General features: G+C 38.7%; 2 protein-coding genes across 3 annotated transcripts in view; one reads left to right on the forward strand and one right to left on the reverse strand.

Moving 5' to 3' along the window:
* The first annotated feature begins 1337 nt into the window (after positions 1-1337).
* Positions 1338-7699, forward strand: LOC105208957 (uncharacterized). Of its 2 annotated transcripts, none has more exons than XM_011179069.3 (5): positions 1338-1571; positions 1623-4583; positions 4646-5878; positions 5939-5992; positions 7527-7699. In XM_011179069.3, exons 1-5 carry the CDS (start codon positions 1538-1540, stop codon positions 7697-7699), a joined length of 4455 nt encoding a protein of 1484 aa, XP_011177371.2. In that variant the 5' UTR covers positions 1338-1537. The 2 variants fall into 2 exon arrangements, with proteins under 2 accessions (XP_011177371.2, XP_028898088.1); XM_029042255.2 differs by having other exon boundaries at positions 5942-5992.
* Positions 7700-7875: 176 nt separating this feature from the next.
* The window catches only part of LOC105208946 (centrosomal protein of 135 kDa), a 36853-nt gene continuing 30412 nt past the window's right edge, over positions 7876-14316 (reverse strand). Inside the window, exons 11-17 of the mRNA XM_011179057.3 lie at positions 13040-13165; positions 12523-12676; positions 9521-9627; positions 9014-9104; positions 8576-8752; positions 8328-8513; positions 7876-8244 (exon numbers count right to left, since the gene is read on the reverse strand). Of these exons, the coding sequence (XP_011177359.1) occupies positions 8083-8244; positions 8328-8513; positions 8576-8752; positions 9014-9104; positions 9521-9627; positions 12523-12676; positions 13040-13165 (1003 nt within the window). The 3' untranslated portion in view covers positions 7876-8082. The remainder of the gene's footprint in view (positions 8245-8327; positions 8514-8575; positions 8753-9013; positions 9105-9520; positions 9628-12522; positions 12677-13039; positions 13166-14316) is intronic.

The following is a 14316-nucleotide window of genomic DNA, read 5'->3' on the forward strand; positions in this document are numbered from 1 at the left end:
ATATATTTACTCAGATATGCTTGTGGGCGATGCATAACTTACGTATACCAAATTGGTCCTGCCAAATTGGTTGGTCGTTAAGCGAGATGTATTGTGAAGACAAGAATTCTATATTATGTATATGAACTGCATTCTATTGTATGTATGTATGTATTAACTGTGAATTATTTTATATTTATAAATGTATCGTATTTTTTTAGAATCTCTTTACTGAATTCTGGATTCAATAAAATGCTACCGTAAAACGTGTTTAAAAATTATCATGTGTTGTTATTGTTGTTTGGGGTTTTAAGTCAATTGTTAATCGTGATCTCGGATTAGGACTGAGGCGGAGTTTGATCTAATGGAGTATACCTTTCGGTGGTGACCGCCTCTATACAGGTAATGTTAGCAACCTGAGCTGAAACCTCTCGACAGTCAATTGAAGGTGGTTTAAAACTTATAGAAAACCTCATTTATCACTATTATCACGGCGATACTCCAGTTTCTTTGATCCACTTTAAATTTTTTTTAAAAGTTTGGAAACAAAACGAAGTCGTACGGGGTCAAATCTGAAGAATAAGTGGGATGGGACAGCAGTTCGAAGTCTAGTTTGACCACTTTGACCGTGGCGATAGTCGAGCTCCAGGGGCTTGCGGAGAGAGTCTTCGACTGCTTCGGAATGGGTTCTCCAGATGAAGTCCACTGTTTCGACTGTTCCTTGGTCTTTGGTGTGCCATGTGTGGATCCATATTTCGTCGAGGGTCACGAAAAGACGTAATAACTTTTTCGAATTGAGCTTAAACAACATCAAACACTGTTGTGAAGGATCTCACTGTTGCGATTGTTGTTCGGAGTGAGCCAACAAGGCTGTATGTATCTGAGAATTTTCTCATGTCCAACTGTTCTCTGGACTTTGGTGTGTGGATCCAGTCAACGGTTGTCGACGGTCACGAAACGTCGTAAAATTCTTTCCGGTTGCACATAAACAATATCAACCACTGCTGTAAAGTGGTCTCACGGTAGCGCTTAATGTCCGGAGTGAGCTAACGCGGCACCCATGTTGTCCAATGTTTAATGTCGAATTTCTAATGTCATAGCTATCTCGGTCATCTTCAATCGACAGTCTGTCAATAGAGATCATTATCATTCGTAGTATCAGAGCACCTGGGAGTGGCTCATCCAAAACAGATCTGAAAACTTAAGGGTAGGGGTCCGATTCGCACAAAAGCACATAAGCACTTATTTTCAAGAGATCTACCAGTCCACGAAACTGCTATTTTTCAATACTCAGATCGGATCACAACTTACTTTTAACAAACCTGGTAACATTGATCTAGCGGCAAATTGTACGGTTTCTTTATGTTAGACATTTTCGGTTCGGAGACAATCTTAGCAGCAAAAATTATTTTTTGAATCAAATATTTTTCATTCGTTATACTTTTATTGGAAAGCAGACAATTGGTGAAATTTATCGAAATTATTGGAATATCTAGCGTTTATTTGTTAAAAATTCTTGGATATATCGAAAGCAAAAATAAGTTTATTGCATTTGTTGATGGGATTTCGGTATCAGGAACTTAAAGACAGGGGTAAGCCGTTATACATATTTTTATTTTAAGGAACTAACTAGCTTTCTCCAGGGGACAGCATAGAACTTGAGCGCAAGGAAAGCTATACAACCGAACGCAGCCACAACGGTTACATCAAACGTCATAAGACTGTAGTGCGCGAACGATTTCCACATCCGAATGCGAAGGAAGCGCGTAAGCAACAGAAACAGCACGCCAAACGTAGCGCTTTCTCAAAAACACAACGACCAGAGGCAGCATCGGAACACACCGCCACCGAAACATTTGGCAATTCACCGGAGAGTGGCGCCTTGTTGACAACTTGCCGTGATAAATCGCATTTGGAACGCGCCGTCAATCGCACCTCGGTGCAGTTGAAGCGTTTGGCACATGAAATTGATAATGAAATTGCCAAATTGAAACGGGAAAGGGACAAACTAATGTTCAGAACGCGTCCGCATCCGTTGATGCGCAACGCTGCCATACAGAACGATCTGCACACGAATATCGAACCGTTGGATAAATTGAAAGAAATCGATACACAGTTTGCCAAAAATATAGAGTTCACAATTGAAAAATTCTCAAGTCAACATAAATTCGTTTGCACTTCACCGCGTTACGCGCGCGACGAACAGACTTCGTGTCGGCCGCGCATGCGCACAATTGGCCTACAGAAAGATACGCAACGTGGCGCTGTTGAGGATAACTTGCAAAATCTTAAGGCGAAACTCAGCGCTGCCATTAACTACTCGGGCACCAATCTGGCCGATTTAAAGTCGAAGGGGTTGCTCGATACGGCGCCGCCCAATTGCTATGCCTTCGACTATGGCGGCACGGGCGATGGTCAGACGGCGTTGAATGTTTATCACTTGCAAAATTGTCGTTTCGCTGGCGGTTGCAATGACTGCAATTGCGCGAAAAATTGCGAACGCTACAATAGTGTTGGCAACTACAATGGCATGCTATGTAATAAGAACAGTTATGTGGAGAAGGGTCTGACGCCGTGTAAGGAGTACAAATACTGTCGAGATGAATACCATTACAATTATCCGTCGCAGAATAAATGTGTAGTGCCGGTGGCGAATCAACCATGTTCGCCATGCGTGCCATCATATCAGTCGTGTCAGCCGTGCCAACCTTATCAGCCCTGTCAGCCATGCATACCTTGTTTGCCGCCTTGTCCACTTTATGGTGAGTGCCAGCCAGCCAAGCACAAGGAAAAAGTGATATATGGCAGGCGTATGAGTGACTTAAATACAGAAGATTTTTATCATCCTACCAGCTCACGCTCCGCAAAGCATTCGCCAAATAAACATGGCAGTCCAAGGCATTCTAAGAATAAGGAGCGCTTGACGGTCGATGTACCGAAGGACGGTCGTACATTTGTCGATATTGAACGAAGTGGTGAACCCTCGCGTAGTAAAACGCGTCGTAAAAACGAGAGCGAAGGGAAAACTAGGCAGCGCAGTTCGAAAACATACGACGACGTCTCCGCGCGTAAAGCGAATGAAAAGCGTCAGGTGCGCGAGCGTAAGCCACGTCAGGAGAGTGAATCGTCGGGCAGTGTTGACTCTTCGGAGAAGGCGCGGCAAATGAAGAGCAAAGAAAAACTGCTGGAGATAACATTCACGAAGGAGAGACGTCACAGGCCGTCGTCGGAGTCAGGAGAGGAATGCATTATGTATGAGATGCCGAAACCATGTCGTGAGTACTCACGTGAGACAAAACGCTCTTTGAAACAGATGACAATTACTGCATATAAGCCTTGTAAGCCAGTGGACAGTGAGGGCAAAAAGAAGCAAAAAGACAAAGGACAAGGTGCTGATGATGATAAAACGTGGGATGAACGGTTGAGGCATGCGGAATATCCAGCTGAAGAAGATGATTGGCATGCTGGTGTCCCAACTATAACAGAAGTTTATGATGACTATCGCGTTGGTGATACCTACCCTGTTGAGGGACATAAAATCATACAGGAACCTACTGAGTCGCCATTTGTCGGAGGCTATAGAGAAATGTATCGCGTATCACCACAGCGTAGTTACGATATTATGCCGGTACAAAAAAATACAGTGCGTGATATTCCGCCATCTCAAAGTCCCGATCGTGAGCGACGTACCGAACGAGAAAGACCGACGAGACCAAGCGAAAGACTAAGAGAATCGTATGAAAGAGATCGGACTGCTAGCGGCACGGGGCCAGATGGACAACGTAGAATTGGGCGCGATGGTAGACAACGTGATTCAATTGACAAGGAGAGATCAGAAGTATATAGAGCTTATGGACTTGAAGGGAAACCCGGCCGGAGCTATGGTCGAACATACGATGAACGTCGTTCTCCAGACGACTATGGCCGATCAAGACAAGGTGATGAACGCTATGATCCGAAATTCACTACGAGCACGCCACGTTCCGCACGTGACTACGAGCGAGGTATTAAATCAGAGCAAAGGTACGACTCTCGTGGACAACCACGTAAAATCTACGATGAACCTAGTGCTGTGCCCGGTAGAGCTTACACTCCAGATGGCACACCACGTTCGGGACGCTATGCTCGTGGTGTGGAACAGGACGATAATATTAAAATGGAGGCATTTTCACCCTCCACATCCCAAGATAAGTATATATCTAGCGAAAAACTTGATAGAAAAAGGACTCCCAGGGATGTTATTAGTAGCTCAGATCAGCGAGTTGGAAATGATGCACAACACACCGGTGAAAGAAAATTTAAGCAGGAAGATAAGTTAATGCAGGATGAAGATACGGGTTTATCATCTAAAAAACCAGAGATTTCCGCCACAGATATGAAATTCAAAGCGGATACAGAAAAACCAGATGACATGAGTCATAAGGCAAAAGTAAAGATGGAGAGTCCAGACAGCCCTGCGGCTAGCACTCCACGTACCGGAAAGGGACCTATTTCCGATAGAGGTCTGATTGGAGACGAGCAAACAATGGGAAATGTACCACAAGTTCCAGAAATTAAAATTGAAGATACAGACGAAAGCGGTAGAAGTGCACCAAGTGGTAGAGGTAATTTGATTCGACTTTATAGTTGCTTCATTTAAAGTAATCTGATATTATATTACGCTTAGGGGGAAAGCCAGAAGGTAAAAGAGAACAGGAGCCACAATCAACACGATCACCGAAGAAAGAGCAAATAGGAAGTAGTCCAGGTAGAAAACCAGAAGTATATGCTGGCACGGTAAGTGGGACAGGCTTTGCTAGATCGGATGCACCTGGCGTCATGGGTGCAGCTGCAAGTCCACTAAGTCCTTTTCCAAGTCTGGAAACACCAAAAATCTATATGAAACCTCGAGCATTATGCACCGATTATGGTAAAGCGTGCTTCCCACCAATCGAAGAGGAATGCCCTAAAAGGACCAGTCCACGTGCCAACTGTGTTGCGAATGCAGGAGATGCTTATATGTGTCAAGCATGCAACAGGCAGACAGCTTGCGCCTCACCGTCGCCATGTCAGTGTTCATGCGCAGCCGAAAGTGGTAGTGAAATCCCCTATGAGAAGCTAGGCGATCAATACACACATTCACCGGTACGACAACTGGCTGCCAACTCCCATTTGGCTGTTGCGCTGCAGTCCGACATTGCGGCGAACAATTATAAACCGTTACCACAAGAGAGTTTATCTAAAAGCTGCATAACTTTGCGCTCGACCGGCACACAGTATTCGGCAACGATTATCGAGCGACAGGAAGATCGTTGTGCGCCACAATATGTGCCGCTGCCAAAAGTATGCAGTGAAATATTAGCGGAAGAAGCGCAGAACAGCGCAACGCAATCTACTTGTACCTGTGATGAGTCACGACGAAACAACAAACCACCTTGCTCATCTCCAGATAACACGAAAAATAAATACCAATTTCTGTGTGAGGAAGCCAATGAAGAGTACGATGCTAAAATGAATCTGCAGAATAATGAACAGTGGTGTGGTCGTGTAGAAATTAATACGGAGAAAAGGCAAATTTTCATTGCGCAACCAAAACAGGAGGCAGAAGAGAAGAACTACTTGTTACCATGGCAGCAGGATGAAAAATTCATACCTGGACAACCGATAAGCACTTGCAACACGTCACCTTGGCAAGATGGCTCAGTCAAGTTCATGCAAACGGTATCAAAAATTCCGCGTTATCAAAACTACGCGGAACGTAGAACACCACGCTTTAATGCCACTATGCCGCCACATCAAGAAATGCCGGAAGAGGAAGATAGATGCGCACAAGAACTACCACAGTACAAGCCGCAGACGCGTGTACAATTTATGGAGCAATATGAGAGCTGCGATCCTTGTTGCTACGCACGAAACGAAGGTATTTTTTTAATTCCAGCTTCATTAAATATTTCTCACTAATTTGATACGTATTTGGTAGCAGCGAATTTGCAAAATGAGGCAGCAGATTGTATGCACGAATACACGCCAAGGGGTGAGTAAATTGATAATGAAAATAATTCGACTCTGAGATATGAGTATCAGGATCTGGTTAGGTAAGTACTTAGGCTCAACCCAACCGGATTAGTCAAGAAGTCTTTTCTTGTCTGATACGACAACAGCTCATAACTTCATATGTGACAACACTCACCGAACAAGACGAGACAAAAACGCATGTTCGCTTGGTTTACGGTAGAGCAAAATACGTTTCTATATCTTATTAGCCAAGACTTCTTGACTAATCCGGTTGGGTTGAGCCTAAGACCCACTGTCCGAAGGCGCTACTATTTTAAGAGATGGTGTAGTCGTAGAATGTATAGTACCTTCTCTAGGCGACTTCAGCAGATTCGATTTTTGAAAGAAATATTGTACAGTCACACCAAAGAGCGCGATAACAGGCAAAAAGAAATCGTTCAACTAGTTTCAAAATGGTCGCTCGTCTGTATTTTACTGGGTCATGTCCGAAAACATTATCTTGGTGGACGTTTGTTTTATCCGAGGCTTACTTCCTGTGGTTTCGTTAAGATGGGTTTAAGATTGACAGTTTATCAGCTATTTATTCGGTTCTGATGGTTCGGAGGTATCGACTGCAGCCTACAAGCGATTGGCTTGATTTTGGTCCTCAGAGTCTCATTTGCTAAGTAAACAGGGGCGCGGCGGTGAGGTAGACACGCCGAGGTGAGTAGAGGTGGCAGAGGCTGTATATTCGCTTTTCCATCTCTCCCGAAATCCTCAAAAGAAAATGGGGCTGGATCGGGCTTTCGGTAGTCGAAACACAGGCCAACCAGCTCTAACCTGGATAAAAATTAGGACATCGATATATCCAAGGTCCAAAAGAGTTGGAGTCAAATCAAGAGGCTAGCAAAAGATCTTGATAAATGAAGGAATCTCATTGTGGCCCTTTACTCTTTCGCGGAGACATACTCTATATATTGTATTAGAAAACGGCTAACACAGAGAAAAACATGACAGAAGTCCTCGAGTTCGTATTGTCGGATCGTCGATAGCTGAGAAATCTATGGGAACTCATCGTTCCACGTTTGCTCACTTCGGACAACAAGCGCAACCGTAAGACCGCTTTATAGAAAGTACTATCCGAAGGAGTTTCTGCAACTTGATATGACAGTCGACGAAACATAGATCCACTGAGTCACACAAGAGACCAAGTCGAAACATTGGACTATATCCGCGAACTTTTTTCAGAGCAGGTGTCAACTGTTCCATCGGTCAGAAAGGTGATGTCTATTGCTTTCTGGGATTCATATTGCGGGATCTAGCGACTCACACATTCGTCGTCACCAAATTATTCGAATGACAGCACGTGATCATTCGACCACTTTTATTCTATGGTCTCTCCTAATATTTCGTATAAGGTATGGGATTTCTTACAAACTAATGGGGCAGACTAATTTCAATTGGCTTAAAATATGTTGAAATACACACAGATTGATATAAAAATTTGAATTTAAAAACCACTTACCAGCATAATTCACAACCAACTTATATATGGTTTATTTCATAATTTACAGGACGCCTAAGTTTCGCTTATGGCGGCGAATACCAGCAGATACCAGAATTTACTGGCTGTCCATGTATGTTCAAAACTTATCTAAATATGGTGACACTTTACTATCCCGACTGTCGTGTACAACTGCGAGAAGATTGTGTCGAAATTGATGAAGACGATGAGTTCAATGAATGATGATGATGGAGATGATTGGTTCTTCTAATTTCGATTGTATCGAAGTTTGAAATATTTCTTTGTGCACTACACAACTTATTCATCTAACTTATATGCATGTATGTATGAGTATAGCTGCGATGCTGATTTATTTTGTAATTGTTTTTTTTTATTGTGGTTTTTATGAAATCTGCGTATAGTTTGCTCAGTTTTTGTGCTTGTTCACACTTTATTTTATGTATTTTTTGTTTGTACTAAAAACAAAAACAAAAAAAACAAAGAAAAACGCAAGACATTTTTATAAAAATTAATTAAGAGTAAAAAAACGGAACAAAAGTTAAATGCATTTTCAAATTGTTAAGTACTAAGTTATGTTTGGGCTAAAATAGAGAACGCATGCATGCTTACAACGTCTGCGATGGATAGCGTGGACTTTGATCACGTGAACGCGCCTGACGAAAACGATCATCGGTGAGATTGTGACGCAGCTCTTGATTTTGTATTTGATATTCTTGCGCTAGCGTTTCTTGTTGATGGCGACGTTGGCGTTCGGTGTCTAGCTCACGCTGTTAGTTGTATAAAAAAACGTGTATGTTATTTCAATTAAAATTATTTGTTATTTTAGTGAAAAAATATTCGCATTACACACCAATAAATCATCGTTTTGCTGCCGTTGACGCACCAATTCCTGACTCAATTTGCTATCGACTTTTATTTGCTCTTCCAGATCACGGCGCGTTTTCGTTAAGAGTTCTTCAAGCGTTTCGGAGGAGACTTTCTGTCCGTTGGAGGTTTTTTCGAAATCGGCGCGCAGCTTTTCATTGTCACGTTCAAGCTGGGAAAGAGCGTGTTTAGTGAAAGTATTTAAGTGTGTAAATTACTAACTTCTTTGCATACCTTGCGCTTTATCTCATTCAGTTCGGTTAATTCGGCATTTAATTTGTCGCGTTCCACATCCAATTTATCGCAAAGCTCCTTGCGTGCGGCCAAATCAACCTTCAGCAGGTGTTGTTCATCTATAGCATCCTCTAGTTCATGTTCTAATTTGGTATTTTGTGTATTAAGCGCCGATAGCTGAAAAAAAAAAATATAAAAAAAAAATAAAAAAATATAAAAAAAATAAAAATATATAAAAAAATAAAAACAAAAATATAAAAAAAATAATAAAAAAAAAAATATTAAAAAAAATTAAAAAAAAAAATTGTTTTTAAGAAAAAAAAAATTTTTTAAATTTTTAATTTTTAAATTTTTAATTTTAAAAAATTTTTTTTTTAATAAAAAAAAAACTTGAAAAATATTAATTTTTATTGATATTATACTAAATTGCATTCTTACCTTATCCTCCAATTGCTGAATAAGTGCACTGCGCGAAGAAATTTCCTTCTTCAACGCTTTTATTTCATCTTCGAGTTCAGTGATTTGTCGTCTTTAACAGAAAACGGGGTTAATAGCGGTAAATTCTTGCAACATGTTGAATTTTTTCATCAATTTTCGTGGTTTCTTATTGTAACCAAATCATTGCTACGTTACAGGTACGTGTGCGTAAATCAAGATAACTAAAACTACATACAGAGCTAGAGAGCTAAGAACTATACAAATGTCTTCTGCGCTTACATACAATACGTACATATGTATGATAAAAATCAAGTAATTAACGTATTTGTCGCGCACAGCAACAACAACATCTACACAAGTCAAGCAGGCAGTGTTTTAAGATAATGTAAAAAAGAGGAAGTAAGTAGAAATTTTGTCAATTAGCTACACGTTAAGTTAGTAGTTAGGTAAAAGAGCAACAAATTTAATAGATTTTAGAGATTTAATGCTATGAAAGTGTGTACTTACTTGTGCTCGGCAGCTTCAACTTCTAGACTTTGATTATTGCCCTCCAATACGACAGCGTCATGTGACAGACTGCGATAATGTTCGAGCATTTCCTCGCGTTCCTTCTCCTAGATTTAGTAGAAAGTATATAAATAGATTTTTTTTAGTTTTATTTGCTATTTGAAAAAATAAGGCTGAGTACATAGTTAAGCGCGACTAAAAAAAAAATAATAATAAATTTTAATATTAAAATTCGCAATAGTAATTTCGAAAATTAAAGTTTTGGATCATATTTTCTTAAACTTCATCCACTAATTTCGATAAGAATCTATGTTAAAAGCGTAAGGATAAGTAAATAATGAATAGCGAGGCGAAAACAATGTCTTTGGATATTTTAATTCACAATAGTTATTTAAAAATAAAATTTTGGAAAATATTTTGGCAGACTTCACCAATAATTTAATTTAATAATTTTGAAGAGAATCTTGAGATATACAGCCCTATTCTGTGCACTTTACAAATTCAACAAATGTCTAATTTGTAAAAAATTAAAATTTATCAAGCATTTCGTATTCTGTGTCTAAAATAAAAAGCTTTTTTTCCTGATAAGTTGTTAAGAAGTAAAATGCTCTTGACAAATAAAATATCTCGTTGTGGATAGTTGTGAAAATGAATTTGTTGTAAAGGAGATATTTTACTTTTGTCGTTATTTTTATACAAAGAGGAAAAATATGAACATGTTGATGGCTCGCGTTATTGAGCCGTTTTTATATTAGGAAGTTTATATTTCCCTTTTATGTTTAAAAATATGAAGATAATGCGGGTAACTTTGACGAAATTGTTTTCTCTATATGTACATATATTGCATTCGATTACAGCTTAGCACATTTTTGCCAACAATGAACAAAGTTTAGATTTCGTAGTCCCCAAGGAACTTTTCTGAAGCTAAACCAACTAAATCAAAATTACATTCCAAATATTTTTAAATCTATTACAAAGAACCTATGTATGTATGTATATGCATTATATTATATAATATTAGTAGTGACCGGACCACGCATTGCTGTGGATAAGGTATATTTGATAAATTGAAATTATTTAACTACTTTCCATTTTCTCCGTCAGCTTTAGTGGTTTACGATAAATATACCAAAACTCCAATCCCGGACAAACAACGCGACATGAAATTTTTATATACATATGGATATAGATATTGCCCAGCGGAGGAGCAAAAGACTCCGGAGGATGTGGGTTCGAAAAGCGAATATATAGCCCCTGCCATCCGATTATCAACCTCATCTACGCGGCATCCTCTGTATGGTTATCAAACGAGGTTCTGGCGACCGAGTAAAGGCCGTATAACCTTCTCATCGGTATAAAAACCGGATAGATAAACTGATAACAGGACAATCAAAATAAATAAAAAATGAAAAATAAGTCCAAATTCGGAGCATGGAATATTCTCAGAATCTTCACATCTAGCCAGAGAGCAAAGGACTTACTGTGAAATTAATGTTAAATTATTAACTATTTTATAACAAATATTGGAATGCATTTGAAAACTTACGTAATAAAATAATTCAATTAAATTTTCAATTCAATTCGAATATAATTGGACAGAAATCAGCTGTTTCTGTTTACATTATTTTTTCCCACACTTGTGGGAAATTTATCTTTTATCAAAATTGTCACAGAATACCAAACAATTTCTTACTTGATAAAAATCTGAAAAAATTTTAAATTTTTTTGTTATTTTGTCAAGTGCACAGAATAGGACTGATATTATATTTCACTTTGAAAAGGTAAGGCTAAACCCACAGTGAAGTGACAAAAATAAATTTCTTGGAATTTTCTAATTCACTCTAATAATATCAAACTATAAAGGGTTTTTCAATAGGGTAGCAACAAAAGTAGACCGATAGGGATAGCAAACGAAGCCATATTTTTTCGCGTTCTTTTGAGATTTCTGTTCGGTAAGGTTTACCATTTCATCATGGAAAAGTATACGATCCAACAACGAGTTGAAATTATTAACATTTACTATCAACTTTAAGAGCGCTATGTCCAATTTATGATGAGGCTCATTTCTGGCTGAATTCCTTCGTCAATAAGCAAAATATGCGTTATTGGTCAGTCAGCAATCCACACGTACTCTATTGCATCCCGAAAAAATTACGGTTTGTTGCGGTTTATGGGCCGCCACTGTCATTGTTCCGTACTTCTTCCGTGATTATCAAGACCGGCACTTTAGAGTGATTGAGAATCGCTACTGCTCAATGATAACCGAATATTTTTGCCCCGAATTGGATGATATGGACTTGGACAATATGTGGTTCCAACAGGACGGCGCCACAAGACGCACGGCGAATGTCAAATTCGATCTATTGAAGACCATGTTTGGTGAACGTGTTATCTCATGAAAGCGCCCAGTTAATTGGCCGCCTCTGTCGTGCGATTTGATGCCATTAGACCATTTTCTGTAGGGCTACGTCAAGTTTATGGTCGATGCCAACAATTCATCAACGATTGATGAACTTCGTACGAATATCGAATACCGATTTATGCTTGAAAATCGCCGAAAATTGGGTTTAGCGTCTGGACTTCTGCAAGCGTGCCCGTAGTGGTCATGCAAAAGAGAATGAGTTTCATATATAATGACATGGAATGAACTTTCACAGGAATACAAAATTTCACAGTTTTTGTTTAATTAAAAACAAACTTTTGTATTGCTCTTATTGAAAAACACTTAACTTTTGGAAATTGTTTTCTTAAGTTTCACCTATAAATTTGATTAGAATATTGAGATTATTCTGCAAAATTTAAGTGACCTTCTAACAGCTGATATCTATGGTTGTAAAAAGGTTTGTTAATATTTGATATTTGAGGGCAACTATTATAAGAAAAAAATAGTTTTATAACTGTAAATTATTATTATGAGTTCACAATATACTCTCCTATATCTATAATATACCCCCACTATAATGATATATAGCAATATATAGCTTTTATGCATTTACACCCACCTTATGCGTTAACAAATCCTCCGCTTTCTTCACCTCCGCCACATATTGACGCAACTGCTGTTTCAATTGTTCGATTTCGAAATCGGAGTCTTTCAGTTTTTTCTTAAGTGTCAAAATCTCTGCTTGACGCTCGGCCAGTTCATTTGACAGACGGCTGGAAATGAGGCAAAAAGAAAAAAGAAAATCACATTAACTATGAAGCTATAGAGACAATATTAATCATGTTAGCAATGATTGTTGGGCAAGAAAATCAAGTTCACACACCAACGCAACAAAAGCGGCATGTTGCAAAATAAATAACATTAAAGTGTTCGTATACAAGAAATAATAATCGACCTTTTACGCCCAAAGTGACGTAATCTTTGTAATGGCTTGCACTATAAAAAAAAACCTGCTGATGGCTAATTTGCTCATAATAACCAACAAAAAAAATTTAAAACATCACAATATGCATTCAACTTTAAACTTTAAATAGTCTAAAATTTGTTGTTTCTGCTTCGTAGCGCATTCGACTTACCCATTTTCCGCAATAGCTTCGTCTCGGCTGATTTTCAGTGCAGCAATTTGTTGGCGCAAACTTTTGCTTTCCGTTGAGGTTTCATGCAGTTCGGCAGTACGTTCACGTGTTTTCGCAGTTAATTGGCTGAAATTAAATAGAAGTAAGTAACGAATTGATTATTTTTGGTTTTCTTTCTGCTGGGATTGTGACAAACGAAAGACTTAAATAACGAACTCGTTTTTTATAAAGTTAAAGGAAAGACTCAAGAAACGAACTCGCTACGGCTCGTTGAACTGAAGACTTAGGAAATGAACTCGGATGATATCGATAAAGGAAAGACGATAGCTAAAGCTTTCTCGAGCTCGGAATGTCTTGAAAAAAAAGAGTTAGGGAACGAACTCGGATTATATTGATAAAGGAAAGACGATAGCTAAAGCTTTCTCGAACTCGTAATGTCTTGAAAAACAAAAGACTTAAGTAACGAACTCGTATTATATTGATGGACGAAAGACTTAAGACACGAACTTGCTTCTTAATGATCACTAAAGACTCAAGAAACGTACTCGAATGATCTAGATAGTCAAAAGGCTTAAAGTATTGAAAGAAATGGCTTTTTGGGTTAGAGTTTTTAGGGAGCTAAACTATCTTAACCCCCTAAGAAATGAATTTGAATCATATACTTAAGCAGGTATTCTTAGCAACCGAAGTGATACAGAAGCTTTTTTTTTGTAATTTTTATATCCTGAACAGGGTATATTAAGTTTGTCACGGAGTTTGTAACACCCAGAAGGAAGCGTCGGAGGCCCTATAAAGTATATATATAAAGGATCAGTATGTTGAACTGAGTTGATTTAGTCTGTCTGTATATATACGAACTAGTCCTTCAGTTTTTAAGATATCGTTTTGAAATGCAGATGCAGAAACGCAGATGTTATTTTCTCTTCAAGAAGCTGCTCGTTTGTTGGAACTGCCGATATCGGACCACTATTTCATATAGCTGCCATACAAACTGAACGATCGGAATAAATGGCTTGTATGGAAAACTTCCGCATTTTACTACATATCTTCATGAAATTTGGTGTGAGTTATTGTTCATAGAAATAATTTAATCTCCGAAAAAATGGTACAGATCGGTTCACTATAGCATATAGCTGCCATACAAACCGAACGATCAGAATCAATGGCTTGTATGGAAAATTTTCGCATTTGACGTGGTATCTTCACGAAATTTGACATGGATTACTGCTTAAGGTAATAATATAATCTCCGAAGAAATTGTTCAGATCGGTTAACTA

The sequence above is a fragment of the Zeugodacus cucurbitae genome, chromosome 4 (assembly GCF_028554725.1).
Source record: "Zeugodacus cucurbitae isolate PBARC_wt_2022May chromosome 4, idZeuCucr1.2, whole genome shotgun sequence".
Classification (NCBI taxonomy): domain Eukaryota; kingdom Metazoa; phylum Arthropoda; class Insecta; order Diptera; family Tephritidae; genus Zeugodacus; species Zeugodacus cucurbitae.